Source organism: Salmo salar, chromosome 14 (genome assembly GCF_965601325.2).
Source record: "Salmo salar chromosome 14, fSalSal1, whole genome shotgun sequence".
NCBI classification, from domain to species: Eukaryota; Metazoa; Chordata; class Actinopteri; order Salmoniformes; family Salmonidae; genus Salmo; species Salmo salar.
Window position 1 is genome coordinate 22,648,864 of NC_138304.1, and position 22,480 is coordinate 22,671,343.

A 22,480-nucleotide genomic window follows, 5' to 3' on the forward strand; every position below is an offset into this window, starting at 1 on the left:
TATTATTGGTTATTGATCTGGGGAGGCAGGGTAGCCTAGTGGTTAGAGCTTTGGGCTAGTAACCGAATGGTTGCAAGTTCGAATCCCCGAGCTGACAAGATCAGATCTGTTGTTCTGCCCCTGAACAAGGCAGTTGACCAACTGTTCCTAGGCCGTCATTGAAAATAAGAATTTGTTCTTAACTCACTTGCCTAGTTAAGTAAAGGTAAAATAAAACAAATATTTGGGGACTTAGAAGAATTTAATAAGAACTTTCATCATAAGATCTGAATATCAAGGAATCAAGCATAGAATAAGACTGAGTGTTTGTTATTCTAGATTTGTGTTTTATTTTTTACAATGTGTCTCCTGTCTTTGCTGCTAGGTATGAGTTGAGTGAGGATGGTCTGAGAAAAACTCTGCAGCAGCTATAGACTACACTGTGAGAGGTAGAGGAGGACCTAACCAAGTCTTCACCAACGTGGCATTGCCACCAGGGCCCTACTGTATGTGTCAAGCATAGTCTATAGAGTAGTGCTGTTTTAGGTTAAGTTTTGCTTTTTGGATAACAATGAATACAATTACATAGTTAGGTGTGAAATGATCCTAGATCAGCACTCCTACTCGGAGACGCTTGGCATATATGGCCCCTGAGCAAACGTAATTGCCTTTTTCATACAATTGCTTTTAAACCCATGGACAACTTTTGGGGGGTTTCCCTTTTTTAAATTATGATTTATTTACATGACTTGCAATTGTAAAAAAAAATATATATATATATATTTTGATATTCATTTATTCACATCAGTTGCATCGTTATCTCTCCCCACTTAGAAATTATCCTGTGCAATAGTAAGAAAGAGAGTATGTGTTGTTCAAACAAATTATACATTTTTTTATCCATATTTTAAAATAAAATTGAGGACTGTAACAAAATATATATTTTCTTGCTACGGCTGTTACAGCAGGTTTTGCTGCCTTGTTTTATGGGGGGAATGTACAACATATGAATATGTAAATATGTACAATGAGGACTAAAGAGAAGGTTTATTATAATGTTAGTAGTGGAGGGTTTTGCTTGGTCACAATGACAATTTTATTTTATAATTCAACAAACTACATGCAAACTATATCAGAGCTAAGTTGAACTACGACCGTCTATCCTCTAAGGGAAATAGCACACCATGTATAATACTTTGCCACCAAAGAGACAATGAAATGAAATACTTGTCTGTGGGGTTTTAACTGAACCAAATATGTTTGCACACTATTTGTTTATGCATGTTTAAAATCTTTCAAAGCATCAGCATAGTGATAACAGTAATAATAACAGAACTTGGCTTAGTTAACCTCAGTGATATTCCAGCCTTCTTCAAATCATTGTAGCTCATGATAATTGATTTCCCAACTCTGAAATCACGACAGATGAAATATATGTATCATGGTTGTTGTCAATAAATGCACCGGTCTTAATGTTTTTGTTCTACGAACACATTTCAGCATGCACATCTTAATCAACGCTTGTCTTTACTGCAATCGCTTGCAAAAAACACAATGTTTTGGTTTACGTTATGGGTATTCACCTTTATTGGTTATTGATTATGTCACCTGTACCTGGATATCTGTAACACATGTAAACACACTGTAATGACTTTATTGATCTGGTTACCATAGTAATGATGCATCATAATGGAAAGCATTTTAGATTGTACCATGTTTAAGCTGTAACATAGTGGCTTGTAGCCTAATGTATCAGTTCTGATGTGTTCTCATATTTCTGCAACCTCTGTCCTTTTTTTGAAGTAGTTGTATGCGTACCGACAGGTAACTGCCAAAATAAAGAAAACACCAACATAAAGTGTCTTAATAGGGCGTTGGGCACCACGACCCAGAACAGCTTCAATGCACCTTGGAGGGATGCGACACCATTCTTCTACGGAAAAATTCCATAATTTGGTGTTTTGTTGATGGTGGTGGAGAACAACTCAGAATCTCCCATAAGTGTACACTTGGGTTGAGATCTGGTGAGTGAGAGACGCGCGCACACACACAGAGGTGGACTGGGAAGTAAATTCAGCCCAGGCATTTTAGCAACACCATCCTACCTCCCTGTGTCAGTGTGTCTCTCTCTCTGTTTTTATTTCTCCTAGCTCTATTGCACTTGACTCTGCTGCAGCTGAGCTGTCTGTGCTGCTAAGGCTAGCATCAATGGGACCAGAAGACCAGGCGGTCTTCTGAGCCCAGCAACATCCTAGTTGTGAATTTATAAAAACACATTTGTCAGGCGAAGACGATCGCTGAATAGATTTCTAATAGATGACCATTGACTCATAATACCTAGGGCCCTGTGTTTTGGCAGAACATTACTTGGATTTTAACCTTTATTTTAAGCCTTTTCCAGAAAGGAGAATTAAAACATAAATAAAGCTATTGTCTGAGGATGGTGCTGGACCATCTGAAATAATAATAAACGGGGGAAGTTTGATTAATAAGCTTTAAATAAAGTGGTGCAGTGGTCTAATGCAGTGCTAACTGTGCCACTAGAGATCCTGATTCGAGTCCAGGTGACCGGGTGCGATTGGCCCAGATTAGGGGAGGGTTTTGCCGGCAGGGATGTTCTTGTCCCATCGCGCTCTAGCGACTCCTGTGACGGGCCGGGCGCAATGCACGCTGACATGGTCGCCAGGTGAATGGTGTTTCCTCCGTCACATTGGTGCGGCTGGCTTCCGGGTTAAGCGGGCATTGTGTTAAGAAGCAGTGCGGCTTGGTTGGGTTGTGTTTTGGAGGACGCACGGCTCTCGACCTTCGTCTCTCCCGAGTCCGTAAGGGAGTTGCAACGATGGGACAAGACTAACTGCAAATGTATACAACGAAATTCGGGAGAAAAAGGGTAAAAAAAATAAAATCCAGGTCATGTGACATGATGAACCAAAACACAGGGCCCTATTTAACATTAAGAACACCTTCCTAATATTGAGTTGCACTCCCCCACCCCTCCGCTTTTGCCCTCAGAACAGCCTCAATTCGTCGGGGCATGGACTGTTAAGGTGTTAAGCGTTCGGTAGGGATTCTAGCCGATGTTGACTTCAATGCTTCCCACAGTCATGTCAAGTTGGCTGGATGTCCTTTGGGTGGTGCTGCAGTTCTTGACACAAACCCGTGCGCCAGGCACCTGCTATCATACCTTGCTCAAAGGCACTTACAGTTGAAGTCGGAATTTTACATACACCTTAGCCAAATACATGTAAACTCAGTTTTTCACAATTCCTGACATTTAATCCTAGTAAAAAATCCCTGTTTTAGGTCAGTTAGGATCACCACTTTATTTTAAGAACGTGAAATGTCAGAATAATAGTAGAGAGAATGATGTATTTCAGCTTTTATTTCTTTCATCACATTCCCAGTGGGTCAGAAGTTTACATACACTCAATTAGTATTTGGTAGCATTTCCTTTAAATAGTTTAACTTTGGTCAAATGTTTCGGCTAGCCTTCCACAATTTTCCCAAGTTGGGTGAATTTTGGCCCATTCCTGCTGACAGAGCTGGTGTAACTGAATCAGATTTGTAGGCCTCCTTGCTCGCACACACTTTTTCAGTTCTGCCCACAAATGTTCTATAGGATTGAGGTCAGGGCTTTGTGATGGCCACTCCAATAATTTGACTTTGTTGTCCTTAAGCCATTTTGCCACAACTTTGGAAGTATGCTTGTGGTCATTGTCCATTTGGAAGACCCATTTGTGACCAAGCTTCAACTTCCTGACTGATGTCTTGAGATGTTGCTTCAATATATCCACATAATTTTCCTGCCTCATGATGCCATCTATTTTGTGAGGGGCACCAGTCCCTCCTGCAGCAAAGCACCCCTACAACATGATGCTGCCACCCCCGTGCTTCATGGTTGGGATGGTGTTCTTCGGCTTGCAAGCCTCCCCCTTTTTCCTCCAAACATAACAATGGCCGTTATGGCCAAACAGTTCTATTTTTGTTTCATCAAACCAGAGGACATTTCTCCAAAAAGTACGATCTTTGTCTCCATGTGCTGTTGCAAACCGTAGTCTGGCTTTTTATGGCATTTTTGGAGCAGTGTCTTCTTCCTTGCTGAGCGGCCTTTCAGGTTATGTCAATATAGGACTCGTTTTACTGTGGATGTAGATACTTTTGTACCTGTTTCCTCCAGCACCTTCACAAGGTCCTTTGCTGTTGTTCTGGGATTGATTTGCACATTTCACACCAAAGTACGTTCATCTCTAGGAGACAGAACGCGTCTCCTTCCTGAGGGGTATGATGGCTGCGTGGTCCCATGGTGTTTATACTTGTGTACTATTGTTAGTACAGATGAAGGTGGTATCTTCAGGCATTTGGAAATTGCTCCCAAGGATGAACCAGACTTATGGAGGTCTACAATTTTTTTCTGAGGTCTTGGCTGATTTATTTTGATTTTCCCATGATGTCAAGCAAAGAGGCACTGAGTTTGAAGGTAGGCCTTGAAATACATCCACAGGTACACCTCCAATTGACTCAAATGATGTCAATTAGCCTATCAGAAGCTTCTAAAGCATGACATCATTTTCTGGAATTTTCCAAGCTGTTTAAAGGCACAGTCAACTTAATGTATGTAAACTTCTGACCCACTTGAATTGTGATACAGTGAACTATAAGTGAAATAATCTGTCTGTAAACAATTGTTGGAAAAATTACTGGTGTCATGCACATAGTAGATGTCCTAACCGACTTGCAAAAACTATAGTTCGTTAACATACAATTTGTGGAGTGGTTGAAAAACGAATTTTAATGACTCCAACCTAACTGTATGTAAACTTCCGACTTCAACTGTATCTATAATTTCGACCAGCCCATCCAACTTAAAGATGGTTCAACCCGTCTGGCATTTGTCAGAATTGCCAGATGGCCAATCTGCCCCTTCACATACCCTTTAAACCCCCTATGCTCCTTTGAGGCCCCTCTTTTAATGTCACTGAGGTCTCTTCTTCTTCTTGGGAGATAAAATAATGGGCAACTTGGCATTGTTATACATGACCCTATGTATAATGGGATGCTAATTGTGTAATTAACTCAGGAACCACACCTGTGTGGAAACACCTGCTTTTCAATATACTTTGTACCCCTCAAGTGTTTCCTTGATTTTGGCAGTTGTATGTAAGACATCAAATGAAAACTGTCTCCGTAGTGAAGCTCCTATCCTCCTCTTGATCTGAACTGGTTTGCCTTCTCTATGTACTTGTTAACCGTATGCCTTAAATCCACAAATATTCAGATATTTAAAAGTACAATCTTTTTACAATTCAATGTTTGAGAATGTCTCCTTATGTCTTTTAAATGATAAAGAGCTTTTGCTGTATACTACTTTGGCTCCTTGGACTTTATTAAATGGTGTATGTGTCAGTGTGATCACGATGATTGACTCACCTGATCTGAGATTGTTTTACCATTTGTATTACCTTGGTTTACTTTTATTTATCTGGTCATTAGTTTCCTTACCGTTCTCAATTCCCTTCTTTCTCAGCTGTCTCTTCAAAGTCTGTACATTAGGTCTTCTACATATTAAAGGTTCTATTATTGCATGAGAGAGAGAACCTGTGCCACAGAATGATGTGGAGAGAGAGAGAGAGATGGAATGAGAGATGAGAGAGAGATGGAATGAGGGAGAGAGAGATGGAATGAGAGAGATGGAATGAGAGATGAGAGAGAGAGATGGAATGAGGGAGAGAGAGATGGAATGAGAGATGGAATGAGAGAGAGAGAGTGATTCATGCTAGAAAGGTAGATCTAATGTTTGGGATTTCCTGGAACAAATGCTGTCAGTTGGGATTTTCTTTAAATGTTCTCATAGTATACATGCACTAGGCCTACTGTTATTACTTCCTAAATTATTACAGAAGGCATATAGTGGCATTTCATTTGGCACATTCATTCTGCTGTTCATTGCTTTTCAAGGCTTAAAAATCCTCCTTTAACCTGTCTCCTCCCCTTCATGTACACTGATTGAAGTGGATTTAACAAGTGACATCAATAAGGGATCATAGCTTTCACCTGGATTCACCAAGTCAGTGCATTCGGAAAGTATTCAGACCCCTTGACTTTTTCCACATTTTGTTAAGTTAAAGCCTTATTCTAAAATTGATTAAATAGTTTTTCCCCCTCATCAATCTACACACAAATCCCATAATGACAAAGCAAAAACTGGATGTAGAAGTTTTAGCAAATGTATTAAAAATAAAAAGCGATCACATTTACATAAGTATTCAGATCCTTTATCAGTACTTTGTTGAAGCACCTTTGGCAGCAATTACAGCCTCGAGTCTTCTTGGGTATGACGCTACACATCCCAACAGCATGGGGCTGCCACCACCGTACCAGGTTTCATTTACATTTACCTTTTAGTCATTTAGCAGACGCTCTTATCCAGAGCGACTTACAGTAGTGAATGCATACATTTCATTTCATACATAAAAAAAAAAAAAAAATATGTTTCCTGTGCTGGCCCCCCATGGGAATTGAACCCACAACCCTGGCGTTGCAAACACCATGCTCTACCAACTGAGCTACAGGGAAGGCTGTAGCTCAGTTTTCCTCCAGGCATTCAGGCCAAAGAGTTCAATCTTGGTTTCTTCAGACCCAAGAATCTTGTTTCTCATGGTCTGAGAGTCCTTTATGTGCCTTTTGGCAAACTCCAATCGGGCTGTCATGTGCGTTTTACTGAGGAGGGGTTTTCATCTGGCCACTCTACCATAAAGGCCTGATTTGTGGAGTGCTGCGGAGATGGTTGTCCTTCTGGAAGTTTCTCCTATCTCCACAGAGGAACTATAGAGCTCTGTCAGTGACCATCGGGTTCTTGGTCACCTCTCTGACCAAGACCCTTCTCCCCGATTGCTCAGTTTGGCCGGGTAGCCAGCTCTAGGAAGAGTCTTGGTGGTTCCAAACTTCTTCCACAGGTGGACCCCAATCAATTTGTAGAAACATCTCAAGGTTGATCAATGGAAACAGGATGCACCTGAGCTCAATGTTGACTCTCATAGCTAAGGGTTTGAATACTTATGTAAATAAGATATTTTAATTTTTTATAAATTTGAAAAATATTTAAAAACCTGTTGCTTCTTCATTATGGGGTATTGTGTGTAGATTGATGTGGAAACAAATTAATTTCATAAATTCTAGATTAAGGCTGTAACATAACAAAATGAATGAAAAGTCAAGAGGTCTGAATACTTTTCGAATGCAATGTATGTCATGGAAAGAGCAAATGTTCTTTGTTTTGTATCGTCAGTGTGTATTATTGTGTGCGCTCAATGATGCGCTGGCTGCGCTCTCTGCACGTGCGCTTCTCCTTGACGTCAGCTAGGAGGGGCCAAAGCGGTTTCTGTTGTGTTCTTAGTGCTGATCATCGTAGTGAGGCTGACTGCAGGACCCGAGACCCAAGGAGCTACTGCTTGAAACGCCCTGCATCCTCCCCTACCTTCCAATCTCCATCTCTCTCTCTATCCTGCATGTGAAGCATGGATTCGATTTACATTTTCCTCGTCCTGCTTGTTTCCCAAACCTATTTTCTAACCTCTGCAGACAGGAAATTCGGTGAGTAGCCTACATCTATGTATCTGTGATTATGAAGGATCATAATGTTCCCACAGCTGCGAGGAGACGCACATAAGGTTATTTTGGGTCTCTGTCAATATTTTATTAGGCAGTCTGGAAAGGCACTGAATAGCCTACGACTGCAGATCTTGTTTGTAGGAAGATATAACGGCTATATCTATAATGGGGGGTAATTCGGTGTAATATAGCCTAATGCCAAGAAAAATGTGCAAGAAATATAGGCTATAATGCCTATATTATTGTTTACACCTGTTGTTTACATATACGTTTTTAACATGTGCAGGCCAGCACACCTAAAGTGTTAACTACTCTTAAATTATTACTATTTTAATAGCCACTGGGTAGCCTAACTGTTTTCTTATTGGAATAAATGCCATTATTTAGCATACAGTATAACCTTTTTTGCAGGGAGAAATCGCAGAGAATCACTGTAGGCCATCAGGATGCGTTTGAGGTTTGATGTCTTTCTATCACTAAGATGGTGAGGGTCAGGGAAAAGCCTTTTTCAATGTTGGATGGAGGACCGAGGTAAAATTCACTTTATATTTTATATAAGGTGGATATTCGGTTTTCTCTTGTCAATAGCTATTGAACCAAGCATTCCATGACTATGAAGATGCTATATTCTAAAGTAGGGGGTGGATAGAGAACAATCCACACTTTGTAATCCAAAATCTTTTTAAAATAAATTATAATCTTCAACAGTTTTTACACAAAGTGCGCCATGACTATGAAAATGATATCATCTGAATCAGGGGAGATTGGAGAAAAACCACCGTTTTTTTGTTAATTGAAATATCAATATACATTTTTTTTCTTCCGGCTTTCAATCTTCAATAGCTCTTACAGGAAGTGTGCTGTGACTATGAAAATGATATATTCTGAATCAAGGGAGGACGGAGAAAAATACACGTTTTTGTTGTTGAAGTAAAAAAAAAAAAATGAAAAGCCTTGGATTTTTCTCCGTCCTCCCCCGACTCAGAATATATCATTTTCAATGTCATGTCACGCTTTGTGTAAGAGTTATTGAAGATTGAAATATTTTATTAGGTGTGGATTGTTCTCCATCCACCCATGATTCTGAATATACCATCTTCATGTTCATGCATGCTTGGTTCAATAGCAATTGACAAGAGAGAACCGTATTTCCAATACGAAACACATTTTACCTCTAAGAGAGCGGGCCACTTTATTATGTAACCTTGATAAGTGGCGGCGGCGACCAGGAAAATGGTCGCTATGCTGCTCATTGGGAGGAAAACCAAAACATGATTACTTTCTAAACCTTCCAAAACCTATTTGTTCGTAGCCATATCTATTATTATAAAGATAACCATTTTAAGAAGAGAGATGTAAATCAATCACATTGTAAAACACTTCCTCCTTTTAGTATTATATGTGGGTATAGTTTAATTGTTATCTATGTTAAATGCTTTATGTATATTAAATGCTATGTAATACAATACTCATCCCATGGAACCCATATTTTTCATATCAAACAGTATCTAATTAGTATTGCGTTAGCATATTTGATAGTGATGTGGAAAAGGTCATTTAAGGCCACCGTGTGATGATTCCGTTTACTTCCGTTTTCAGTTGTTTGCTGTTCAACGTGATGTTGTAGCCTCATAACTTTTTCTAATTGCATTTGCGAGAACTCCATCATTCAGGTAGATGAGGTCAATTAGCTGCCATTATACCGTGTGTGTTTTCCCATTGACTTCACTGACTTACCCTTGTTTGACACACACAATAATTGAGGGAATTGTTCTGTATACTAAAAGCACAGCAATAGCATAAGGTGTACAGTGTCAGAACAGTTGTCAATCAATGTACACAATGTCATGGACTGATGTGTAACATGTACCATGATGCTGCTTTTACACCTGTGTAGTAACTCTATTATTACTCTAGTAATGGTGTATAAACATGTTGTAGCCATAGAGCATAGTAATTATGATATTACTACACAAATATAAAGAGCAAGTTACATAAAGTGTCACCAGCTCACTCCTACTGTTCTACCTCCTCAATAGCATTTTCTATATATTATGTACTATATTGTACAATACGCTGCCTTGCCTGTCTCACTCAGCTTTGACTTTATTGTATTGGATGTACTGTAGGGCCGGTATTCCAGACACAGATTAGGTCTAGTCCTGGACTAAAAATCCTTTTCAATGGACAATCTCTATTGAGTGTGCCTTTTAGTCTAGGACTAGGCTTAATCTGTGTCCGGGAAACCCTCCTGTAATGTTCAGGACAAGCAGAATGTTATTCTTGGTTGCAGTTAACGGAGTGGTTGATGTTCTACCACCACATTCAGAGGTGATGCTATCAAGGATTAAAGTTTCATTTTCCTCTGTTGTGTCTTGGCACAGCGTGCAGGCTTGTGTAAATTGTAGATTTGTAGATTATTGGTATGGTGAGGTACAATATTACCCTTTCTAATGAGGCGAGTAAGATGTCTAGATCTCTCCTGACCCATATGAGTATATGGATGGGGCATTAGCTTTGATTCCTCTGTAGCTACTAGCTAGTATCATTTGACAACAGTAAAATCTGTTACGCTCTTGTTTTTGCTGCAACTGAGCCCTACTATGACTATATGCTGGAGCCCACGTTGCCTGTGTCAGATTTTGTATCATGTGGTTGAGTGACTGCTGTCTCTAACAGCTGGTGAAGCTTCATTCACTGACTGCAACCTCAGTCACCTGTGTGCCATCTTTTAGTTCACATGAACTTCAGTGTAGGCTTCAGATAGTATCCCTCTGTTTCCGCCCTGTTTTATTCCGTTTCATGCCAAATGGTCACGACCTTGCTGTAAGAACACAGTCACCTTGTTCTTGTTGTGCTGCTACACACAATGTTATCTCGCTGTGTTGTGTTCACTTCCTCTGAGGCCAGACAGACAACTCAGTTTGAAGGCAGCTAGCTATGGAATCAGAGAGGAAAGAACGACGACTCAGTTATTTACAAGCTCTTGTGTTTATTTTTGGATGCCTGGCCTCGACTATCTGAGTCACTTTTACTTCCTGTGTCAGTTGATCAAAAGCATTTCTTCATTGGCTGTAGTGTCACTTATGTGCAGCTGCTGATTTACAATCAGATGAAGAGGCCTAGTGGTGAACTAAAGAGCCACATTGCACTTAAGTTGTCGTGTTGCTTTTTTAAGTAATTTGTTTTTTCCTGGGTTGGTTACTCAAGTTGAAAGCATACTTGGATCAATTCCCCAATGACAGCAGGGAGAAAGAAGAGACAGCATTATCATCCCCACTGTATCCATAGTGACTGGGAACAAACAGTCTATAGAGATTGAACTTGTCTGATAATTTAAAGGATTAAACTGGGAGGTGAAAAACAATCAAGTTGACAGTGTGTAACTTTCAAAGTGTCAAATTAGAGGAGAGCACAGATAGTGGTTTGGAATTGCAGTCCCAATATTTGCTTCATTGTTTGTGGACCTTGCCAGAACTACCCTGAAAATAAGTTTCAATCAGGTGTGCTCACACACAGCTCCTTAAATTGATAGTAATCTCTCTGTGTTTGTGCTGCCTGACTAACTGCCCCCTGTAACACCATGTTACTCTCATCCCCTCCTCTCACTTCCTGAGACTGACTGCCTGACTCAAAGCTCCAGCATTGATCCACGAGACTGAAGCATGGACACGATACGCAAAGCTTCACTCAATCCTCTGAAGTCTCAGCTAAAGCCTGTATTCAATGTTCACTGCTCTTGCTATGCACCACTACTCTAGCAGGTCTATTACAATAGGTTAGGGCATTTTCATATTGTTCAGATTGTTCTGCAGCTTCGGTATTTCATGAGGAGAGGCTGTTGACATGTTGTGACGGGTCATGTCAGGTTATATCCTCCTGTCCATGTAGTTTCTGTGTGTGAACTGCAGCCAGATGATGTCAGATTATATCCTCCTGTCCATGTAGTTTCTGTGTGTGAACTGCAGCCAGATGATGTCAGATTATATCCTCCTGTCCATGTAGTTTCCCTGTAACCACTGCAGCCAGATGATGTCAGATTATATCCTCCTGTCCATGTAGTTTCCCTGTAACCACTGCAGCCAGATGATGTCAGATTATATCATCCTGTCCATGTAGTTTCCCTGTAACCACTGCAGCCAGATGATGTCAGATTATATCCTCCTGTCCATGTAGTTTCCCTGTAACCACTGCAGCCAGATGATGTCAGATTATATCCTCCTGTCCATGTAGTTTCCCTGTAACCACTGCAGCCAGGTGATGTCAGATTATATCCTCCTGTCCATGTAGTTTCTGTGTGTGAACTGCAGCCAGGTGATGTCAGATTATATCCTCCTGTCCATGTAGTTTCCCGGTAACCACTGCAGCCAGATGATGTCAGCCTCGATAGTAGTCAGTCATGCCCCAATGCAACTGAACAATCAGCATGAATTAAAGATGTTAATACATGTTGCTATGGAAACCGGCGCACAGGCATGTGTGAGATGACCTTTTCCGAGTGCCAGGCGGGCTAGTGATTGCAATATTTGATTTAGTTTTTGTGTGAAGTGTTTCTAGTCAGGCCGCTGGCTTACAGAGCAGAGAGATACTGACCCTCAACCAAACTATAAACCTACTGGGAGATGACTGACTGCTGGATTTTTGTGGCTCGTTGAAGTCTAAAAGTTATTTGGGGTGACTCAATTTCCATAAAGTTAAGAACTAAAGAATGTATAACTAACTAACTGTTACTGAGAGCAATGTGTTGTGTGACCAAGTTGAATGTAGGCTACTGTCATTCAAAAAGCATGGCTGCAGCCATCACTGGAATGTTTGCAACAGGCATGACACTAAGGTATAACTTTTCATAAAGTGACCTCTGAACATGTCTCATTTTAGTTTTTCGTTGCAACCCGTTTTGCTACGGTGTACCGGTGCCGTAATGAATACATCCCTGAGCTCTGTCCTTCAGTAACATAAGGTATCTGTCACGGTTGTCATCTGGAATGGAGGACCAAAACGCAGCAGGAATGTGGATGCTCATCTTGTATATTTATTTAAATAACAAGAACACCAAAAACAACAAAACAAAACGAACTCACGAACAACAAAACAGTCTTGTCAGGCACACTCAGCAAAACAAGAAACAATCTCTGGCTGATCCGGGCAGACGGGCCGCTCTGGCTGATCCGGGCAGACGGGCCGCTCTGGCTGATCCTGACTGGCGGGCGGCTCTGGCGACTCCTGACTGGCGGGCGGCTCTGGCGACTCCTGACTGGCGAGTGGCTGACGCACTAGATGCCTAATGCGTGGTGCTGGTACTGTAGGTATCAGCCTGGGAACACGCACCTCAGGGCTAGTGCGGGGAGCGGGAACAGGATGAGTCGGACTGGGCTGACGCACTGGAAGCCTGGTGCGTGGTGCTGGTACTGGACGTGCCAGACTGGGAACAAGCATCTTAGGGCTAGTGCGGGGAGCAGGAACAGGACGAGTCGGACTGGGCTGACGCACTGGAAGCCTGATGCGTGGTGCTGGTATTGGAGGTATCTGCCTGGGATCACGCACCTCAGGGCTAGTGCGGGGAGCGGGAACAGGACGAGTCGGACTGGGCTGATGCACTGGAAGCCTGGTGCGGGGTGCTGGTACTGGACGTGCCAGACTGGGGTTCCGCACTTCCGGGTCCGCACGAGAGACAGGAACTGGAAACACCGGGCCATGGAGGCGCACAGGCGGTCTTGATCTCACCTCCTGCACAACCCGTCCTGGCTGGATGGAACTAGTAGCCCTGTACGAGCGGGGTGCTAGTACAGGGCGAACTGGGCTGTGCAGGGGCCTGATGGTTGCCGTGGGTAGAGCGGGCGTAGGGTAGCCTGGTCCTAGGAGGCGCACCAGTGACCAGACGTGCTGCGCAGGCATCCTCCTACCAGGCTGGATGCCCACTCTAGCACGGCATCTGCGAGGGGCTGGAATTACTCGCACTGGACTGTGCGTGCGTATGGGCGAGATTGTGCGCACTTCAGCAAAACACGGCGCCCTCCACTCCATACGGTCCTCCATATAAACACGGGGAGCTGGCTTAGGGCTCACCCTTGGCCCAGCCAAACTACCCGTGTGCCCCCCCAAAAAAATGTATTGGGGGTGCCTCTCGTGCTTCAACGCCAGTCATGTTCCTCGGTAGCGTTCCCGGTCTTCGCTCCATTTTCTCCATGGGCCCTCCCCGGCCATAATCTGTTCCCATGTCCATTTCTCCCGTTGGTCCAACTTAAATTTCCCTTGCTCCTCAAAGTCCACCTGTTGCTCCTTCCTCCGCTGCTTGGTCCGTTTGTGGTGGGAGATTCTGTCACGGTTGTCGTCTGGAATGGAGGACCAAAACGCAGCAGGAATGTGGTTGCTCATCTTGTATATTTATTTAAATAACAAGAACACCAAAAACAACAAAACAAAACAAAACGAACTCATGAACAACAAAACAGTCTTGTCAGGCACACTCAGCAAAACAAGAAACAATCTCCCACAAACACTAAACCAAACACATACCCATATATAGGACTCTCAATCAGAGGCAACGAGAAAGCACCTGCCTCCAATTGAGAGTCCAACCCCCCATTAACCTCTATGGGCTAGGTGGGACGCTTGCATCCCACCTACTCAAAAGCCAGTGGAATCCCGTGGCGCGATATTCAAATACCTTAGAAATGCTATTACTTCAATTTCTCAAACATATGACTATTTTACACCATTTTAAAGACAAGACTCTCGTTAATCTAACCACACTGTCCAATTTCAAAAAGGCTTTACAACGAAAGCAAAACATTAGATTATGTCAGCAGAGTACCCAGCCAGAAATAATCAGACACCCATTTTTCATGCTAGCATATAATGTCACAAAAACCAAAACCACAGCTAAATGCAGCACTAACCTTTGATGATCTTCATCAGATGACACTCCTAGGACATTATGTTATACAATACATGCATGTTTTGTTCAATCAAGTTCATATTTATATCAAAAACCAGCTTTTTACATTAGCATGTGACTAGCATGTGACTAGCATTCCCACCGAACACTTCCGGTGAATTTACTAAATTACTCACGATAAACGTTCACAAAAAACATAACAATTATTTTAAGAATTATAGATACAGAACTCCTTTATGCAATCGCGGTGTCCGATTTTAAAATAGCTTTTCGGTGAAAGTACATTTTGCAATATTCTGAGTAGATAGCCCGGCCATCATGGCTAGCTATTTTGTACTCACCAAACTCAGATTTACTATAAGAAAAATTGGATTACCTTTGCTGTTCTTCGTCAGAATGCACTCCCAGGACTTCTACTTCAATAACAAATGTTGGTTTGGTTCCAAATAATCCATAGTTATATCCAAATAGCGGCGTTTTGTTCGTGCGTTCAAGACACTATCCGAAGGGTAAAGAAGGGTGACGCGCCCGGTGCGTTTCATGACCAAAAAATTCTAAATATTCCATTACCGTACTTCGAAGCATGTCAAACGCTGTTTAAAATCAATTTTTATGTGATTTTTCTCGTAAAAAAGCGATAATATTCCGACCGGGAAACCCTGTTTTCGTTCAAAGACGAAAAAATTAAAACATGGTGTCGGCTCGTGCACGCGCCCCCAGTCTCATTGTTCTCAGATCGACCACTATCCAAATGCGCTACTGTTTTTCAGCCATGGCCTGCAAAGTCACCATTCAACGTTCTGGCGCCTTCTGAGAGCCTATGGGAGCGTTAGAAAATGTCACGTTATGCCAGAGATCCCCTGTTTTGGATAGAGATGATCAAGAAGGACAAGAAATAGTCAGAGAGCGCTTCCTGTTTGGAATCTTCTCAGGTTTTGGCCTGCCAAATGAGTTCTGTTATACTCACAGACACCATTGAAACAGTTTTAGAAACTTTAGGGTGTTTTCTATCCAAATCAAACAATTATATGCATATTCTAGTTACTGGGCAGGAGTAGTAACCAGATTAAATCGGGTACGTTTTTTATCTGGCCGTGCAAATACTGCCCCCTATCCCCAACAGGTTAACCTAAACATAGAACTACAACTAACCAGACTAAACATAGAAATACGTTAACAAGGAACAGTGCCCAAAAACCCCGGAATACATAAATCAAATACCCTTCTACAAAAACACCACCCCAAACCACATAAAACAAATACCCTCTGCCACGTCCTGACCAAACTACAATAACAAATAACCCTTATACTGGTCAGGACGTGACAGTATCTGGTCAGAACATGCAGATTGGAGCAGCCTATAGAGCAGCCTATAGAGATTTGACCCATAGGGCTCTGGTCAAAAGTAGTGCACTTTAAAGGGTGCCATTTTGGGAAGTGGACTTGTTTGTTAGAGAGATAACAGATTGAAATTGTTATGCTGCTTGGCAGCACTAAATCCAGGGTAATGACAGTGCTCTTTGCACACAGGGTGGAGTTGATTGAAAAATCCATTCCCATGTCCAGTTCGTATTTGTCTCGTGTGCCACCCACAACCTATTTCAGACTCTGCATTCATAATGGCCATGAAACCCACAGAGTAAGGCTCAGAAGGACACAAATGACAGATCAGGTTCAAAATACAATTCAGCAGATTAAAACCCATTCAGCTGATGATTTCAAAATGATTCAAAAATAGGATGAAACTATAGTAACACTCTATACAGTAGAGTATGACTGTCTCTGAAATATTGTACAGTAACATCTTACTGTACATCTTAAGAGCCAAAATAGGGCCATGTTGAATACAAGAGAAAATGTTAGAGGAACATGGTTTGTAAACAAGGGCACACCTTAGGGAAAAGGATGGCTACTATTATTCATTCACTTTACAATAAGGGGTGGACATGAATGACTCAAACTAAATGTCTAGTGACAAATATGGAGAAGGGTAGGGTGTTGTTCAGTGGTGTAATTTTGTAATTAATGGATCCCCATTAGCTAACGCCATAACGCTAGCTAATCTTCCTGGGGTCCAACACCAATTAACAAGACATTACAAATAACCACAATCAAGACTTCACAAACATTCAACGAGTAGACAATACAGGTAATTAAAATACCTGACAGGAAACACATTTAACATTCAGTTGATGCTTTCTATTTCCTGTCCAGTCATATGGTCTATCACATTAGATGTTCTTTCTATTTGCTGTCCAGTCATATGGTCTATCACATTAGATGTTCTTTCTATTTGCTGTCCAGTCATATGGTCTATCACATTAGATGTTCTTTTATTTTTTTCTTGAAGGTGGATTTACTTTTTGCCTGAAAAATATGGAATGGTAAAAAGTTCCATTCAGCTATAGCTCTATATAAAACGGTAGATTTAAGGCGATTGAGTTGTTTTAGCTGCCCTGAATTTGCCTGTCTGGTTTGGTGGTTATGTGTGTTGCTAGTATGTACTACTTGGACGGAAAAATACAACCTTCCTAAAGAAAATCAGAAGACTAGATAGTAATTTGTTTTTAACGTGAAGCCATGAGAGATTCTGATGCATTTGATTAATATTCATTCAGTTAGTGTAGTGGATGGTATACGCAGGTATATGCCAGATACCCACTTATTTTTCGGAGGGCATTGCATATACTCACTTAATTCCCACGATAAGTGTCAAAGTAGGGTAATGGAGGTATACACTGTATCAATTAATACGGCTGTTGGAACAGATCTTCCCATTTTAGGCGCAGGTAGGCCTACGCGCATATTTGGAAGTCTTCAGAAAATAATTGCCTCCAACGTTTCTATAGTGAGATTTTAGCTATAAGCAACTTTGAAGCAAGGTAAGACATGCCTTATAATGAGAAGGAAAATGTCCAGTTTTCAAACAATTAAGGAACAGGAAAAATATAGCGATGCTAATGATAGGACTAACTGTCATCTTCTGGTAGATGGAAAGGCTCCTAAAAACGGTCTCTATTAAATGTTAACTAGCTACATATAACGATGTACCGTGAGAGTCGGGAAGCCAGTTCGGGGAGTGAATACATTTAATAAATAAACGCACACAACAAGAAACAGAAACAATGACGACTGGGGAAGGAACCAAAGGGAGTGACATATAAAGGGCAGGTAATCAAGGAGGTGATGGAGTCCAGGTGAGTGTCATTATGCGCAGATGCGCGTAACGCTGGTGACAGGCGTGCGCCATAACGAGCAGCCTGGTGACCTAAAGGCCGGAGAGGGAGCACACGTGCCACTACAAAGTAGCCTATGCCTACCTGGCAGAACGATATGATGATTATTTTCATAAATCCAGTGGCTACAGAAACACTGCTAACCAAACAACAGTGCTAGGTGCCTGTGCACTTGAATTAAAGGGTAACTACACTCAAAAACTCACATTTCTTAGATTTTTCCCAGACCTCAAAAGTGGTCTGATGTGGTTTAACATTGTTATGGTTGCTGGCTTCATCGTTTGACCTGCATTCAATCACCCAAGTTATCACCATGGTAAAGGCTTCCCACAGTTCCCCAGCTTTTACCCCCTGACTCTCTCTCTCGCCTTCCTGAGTCTTATGAAGGTTGATAGTCAGTGAGTGTAGCCTACATTTTGTAATTGAGGTATGTTTTTATCAGTTACCGCATTACTGTAATGTGCATAATATGACATAAATGTCAGCTTTTTAAAATGTAGCCTATCTGTGTTGGTTGGATTTTTTATTTTATTTATTTCACCTTTATTTAACCAGGTAGGCAAGTTGAGAACAAGTTCTCATTTACAATTGCGACCTGGCCAAGATAAAGCAAAGCAGTTCGACACATACAACAACACAGAGTTTCACATGGAGTAAAACAAACATAAAGTCAATAATACAGTAGAAAAATAAGTCTATATACAAAGTGAGCAAATGAGGTGAGATAAGGGAGGAAAAGGCAAAAAAGGCCATGGTGGCAAAGTAAATACAATATAGCAAGTAAAACACTGGAATGGTAGATTAGTAGTGGAAGAAAGTGCAAAATAGAAATAATGGGGTACAAAGGAGCAAAATAAATAAATACAGTAGGGGAAGTGGTAGTTGTTTGGGCTAAATTATAGATGGGCTATGTACAGGTGCAGTGATCTGTGAGCTGCTCTGACAGCTGGTGCTTAAAGCTAGTGAGGGAGATAAGTGTTTCCAGTTTCAGAGATTTTTGTAGTTCGTTCCAGTCATTGGCAGCAGAGAACTGGAAGGAGAGACGGCCAAAGGAGGAATTGGCTTTGGGGGTGACCAGAGAGATATACCTGCTGGAGCGCGTGCTACAGGTGGCTGCTGCTATGATGACCAGTGAGTGGAGATAAGGGGGGACTTTACCTAGCAGGGTCTTGTAGATGACCTGGAGCCAGTGGGTTTGGCGACGAGAAAGGAAGCGAGGGCCAGCCAACGAGAGCGTACAGGTCGCAGTGGTGGGTAGTATATGGGGCTTTGGTGACAAAATGGATGGCACTGTGATAGACTGCATCCAGTTTATTGAGTAGGGTATTGGAGGCTATTTTGTAAATGACATCACCGAACTCGAGGATCGGTAGGATGGTCAGTTTTACGAGGGTATGTTTGGCAGCATGAGTGAAGGATGCTTTGTTGCGAAATAGGAAGCCGATTTAACTTTGGATTAGAGATGTTTGATGTGAGTCTGGAAGGAGAGCTTACAGTCTAACCAGACACCTAGGTATTTGTAGTTGTCCACATATTCTAAGTCAGAACCATCCAGAGTAGTGATGCTGGACGGGCGGGCAGGTGCAGGCAGCAATCGGTTGAAGAGCATGCATTTAGTTTTACTTGTATTTAAAAGCAGTTGGAGAGTTGTATGGCATTGAAGCTCGTCTGGAGGGTTGTTAACACAGTGTCCAAAGAAGGGCCAGAAGTATACAGAATGGTGTCGTCTACGTAGAGGTGGATCAAAGACTCAACAGCAGCAAGAGCGACATCATTGATGTATACTGAGAAAAGACTTGGCCCAAGAATTGAACCCTGTGGCACCCCCATAGAGACTACCAGAGGCCCGGACAACAGGCCATCCGATTTGACGCATTGAACTTTATGAGAGAAGTAGTTGGTGAACCAGGTGAGGCAATCATTTGAGAAACCAAGGCTATTGAGTCTGCCGATGAGAATGTGGTGATTGACAGAGTCGAAAGCCTTGGCCATGTCAATGAATACGGCAGCACAGTATTGTTTCTTATCGATGGCAGTTACGATATCGTTTAGGACCTTGAGCGTGGCTGAGGTGCACCCATGACCAGCTCTGAAACCAGATTGCATAGCGGAGAAGGTGCGGTGGGATTCGAAATGGTCTGTAATCTGTTTGTTGACTTGGCTTTCGAAGACTTTAGAAAGGCAGGGTAGGATAGATATAGGTCTGTAGCAGTTTGGGTCAAGTGTCCCCTCCTTTGAAGAGGGGGATGACAGCAGCTGCTTTCCAATCTTTGGGAATCTCAGATGACACGAAAGAGAGGTTGAACAGGCTAGTAATAGGGGTTGCAACATTTTCGGCAGATAATTTTAGAAAGATAGGGTCCAGATTGTCTAGCCCGGCTGATTTGTAGGGGTCCAGATTTTGCAGCTCTTTCAGAACATCAGCTGATTGGATTTGGGAGAAGGAGAAATGGGGAAGGCTTGGGCGAGTAGCTGTGGGGGATGCAGTGCTGTTGACCGCGGTAGGGGTAGCCAGGTGGAAAGCATGGCCAGCCGTAGAAAAATGCTTATTGAAATTCTCAACTATAGTGGATTTATCGGAGGTGACAGAGTTTCCTATCCTCAGTGCAGTGGGCAGCTGGGAGGAGGTGTTCTTATTCTCCATAGACTTTACAGTGTTCCAGAACTTTTTTGCGTTTGTGTTGCAGGAAGCAAATTTCTGCTTGAAAAAGCTACCCTTGGCTTTTCTAACTGCCTGTGTATATTGGTTTCTAACTTCCCTGAAAAGTTGCATATCACGGGGGCTGTTCGATGCTAATGCAGAACGCCACAGGATGTTTTTGTGTTGGTTAAGGGCAGTCAGGTCTGGAGAGAACCAAGGGCTATATCTGTTCCTGGTTCTACATTTTTTGAATGGGGCATGCTTATTTAAGATGGTGAGGAAGGCATTTAAAAAAATAACCAGGCATCCTTCCAGGATACCCGGGCCAGGTCGATTAGAAAGGCTTGCTCGCTGAAATGTTTCAGGGAGCGTTTGACAGTGATGAGTGGAGGTTGTTTGACCGCTGACCCATTACGGATGCAGGCAATGAGGCAGTGATCACTGAGATCTTGGTTGAAAACAGCAGAGGTGTATTTAGAGGGCAAGTTGGTTAGGATGATATCGATGAGGGTGTCCGTGTTTACGGCTTTGGGGTTGTACCTGGTAGGTTCATTGATAATTTGTGTGAGATTGAGGGCATCAAGCTTAGATTGTAGGATGGCTGGGGTGTTAAACATGTCCCAGTTTAGGTCACCTAGCAGCACGAGCTCTGAAGATAGATGGGGGGCAATCATTTCACATATGGTGTCCAGAGCACAGCTGGGGGCAGAGGGTGGTCTATAGCAGGAGGCAATGGTGAGAGACTTGTTTTTAGAGAGATGGATTTTTAAAAGTAGAAGTTCAAATTGTTTGGGTACAGACCTGGATAGTAGGACAGAACTCTGCAGGCTATCTCTGCAGTAGATTGCAACACCGCCCCCTTTGGCCATTCTATCTTGTCTGAAAATGTTGTAGTTAGGGATGAAGATTTCAGAGTTTTTGGTGGACTTCCTAAGCCAGGATTCAGACACGGCTAGGACATCCAGGTTGGCAGAGTGTTTTATTCACTGCTTTAGCACAAACATAGGGAGGAGGCTTCTCGTGTTAACATGCATGAAACCAAGGCTGTTACGGTTACAGAAGTCATCAAAAGAGAGCGCCTGGGGAATAGTAGTGGAGCTAGGCACTGTAGGGCCTGGATTCACCTCTACATCACCAGAGGAACAGAGGAGGAGTAGGATAAGGGTACGGATAAAAGCTATGAGAATTGGTCGTCTATGACGTCCGGAATAGAGAGTAAAAGGAGCAGGTTTCTGGGGGCGATAAAATAGCTTCAAGGTATAATGTACAGACAAAGGTATGGTAGGATGTGAATACAGTGGAGGTAAACCTAGGCATTGAGTGATGATGAGAGAGATATTGTCTCTAGAAACATCATTGAAACCAGAAGATGTCATAGCATGTGTGGGCGGTGGAACTCAAAGGTTGGATAAGGTATAATGAGCAGGGCTAGAGGCTCTACAGTGAAATAAGCCAATAAACACTAACCAGAACAGCAATGGACAAGGCATGCTTAGCCGAGTGATCATAAGGGTCCAGTGAGATTCAGACAGCTAGCCGGGCCATAGGTAGCAAGCTGGCAGAAGATGGAGGGAGGTCTGTATTTAGCCACCTCGTGCATTTCCGTCTGTAGATGAGTGGGGTTCCGTGTGGTGGGGGGACCAGTCCAAATAGTTATAGTTATAGTGGCCCAAGAAAATTGTCCGATAGACCTATTCAGATAGCAGCCGATAAGACAGCTAACGATTAGCGGGCCGCAGACGGGCGTTCAGGTTACGTCGCGACGGAGGGGCCAGTTGGATAACTCCCTCGGGCAGATAACGTCTGTAGTCCAGTCGTGAAGGCCCGATGGGGCTCCGCATCGGCAGTAAAACGGGTCCGGATAGGTGATTGTAGCCCAGGAGTGGCTGATGGAACTCTTCAGCTCGCTAGCTCCGGAATAATTGATGTTAGCTCCGGGACCGACGTTAGCCAATAGTCACTCGGGTAGCAGCTAGCTACCTGCAAGATCCAGGTGTAAATGTCCAGAGCCTGCGGTAGAAATCCGGGGATATGGAGAGAAAATAGGTCCGGTATGCTCTGGTCTGAGTAGCGCTGTCCAAAACTGGCGATAGCTTTTCGAGCTAAGGGATAGCTGAT

At 42.6% G+C, this 22,480-nt stretch overlaps 2 protein-coding genes across 4 annotated transcripts in view; both read left to right on the forward strand.

Annotated features, from left to right (window-relative positions):
* The window catches only part of LOC106568822 (extended synaptotagmin-2), a 64,151-nt gene extending 58,808 nt beyond the window's left edge, over nt 1-5,343 (forward strand). For all 3 annotated transcript variants that reach the window (XM_014139511.3, XM_014139513.3, XM_014139512.3), the window contains exon 23: nt 365-5,343. In XM_014139511.3, coding sequence (XP_013994986.3) covers nt 365-413 — 49 coding nt within the window. In that variant the 3' untranslated portion in view covers nt 414-5,343. The remainder of the gene's footprint in view (nt 1-364) is intronic.
* Nucleotides 5,344-7,387: 2,044 nt separating this feature from the next.
* The window catches only part of LOC106568821 (receptor-type tyrosine-protein phosphatase N2), a 150,414-nt gene continuing 135,321 nt past the window's right edge, over nt 7,388-22,480 (forward strand). Inside the window, exon 1 of the mRNA XM_014139506.3 lies at nt 7,388-7,569. Within this exon, the coding sequence (XP_013994981.2) occupies nt 7,494-7,569 (76 nt within the window). The 5' untranslated portion in view covers nt 7,388-7,493. The remainder of the gene's footprint in view (nt 7,570-22,480) is intronic.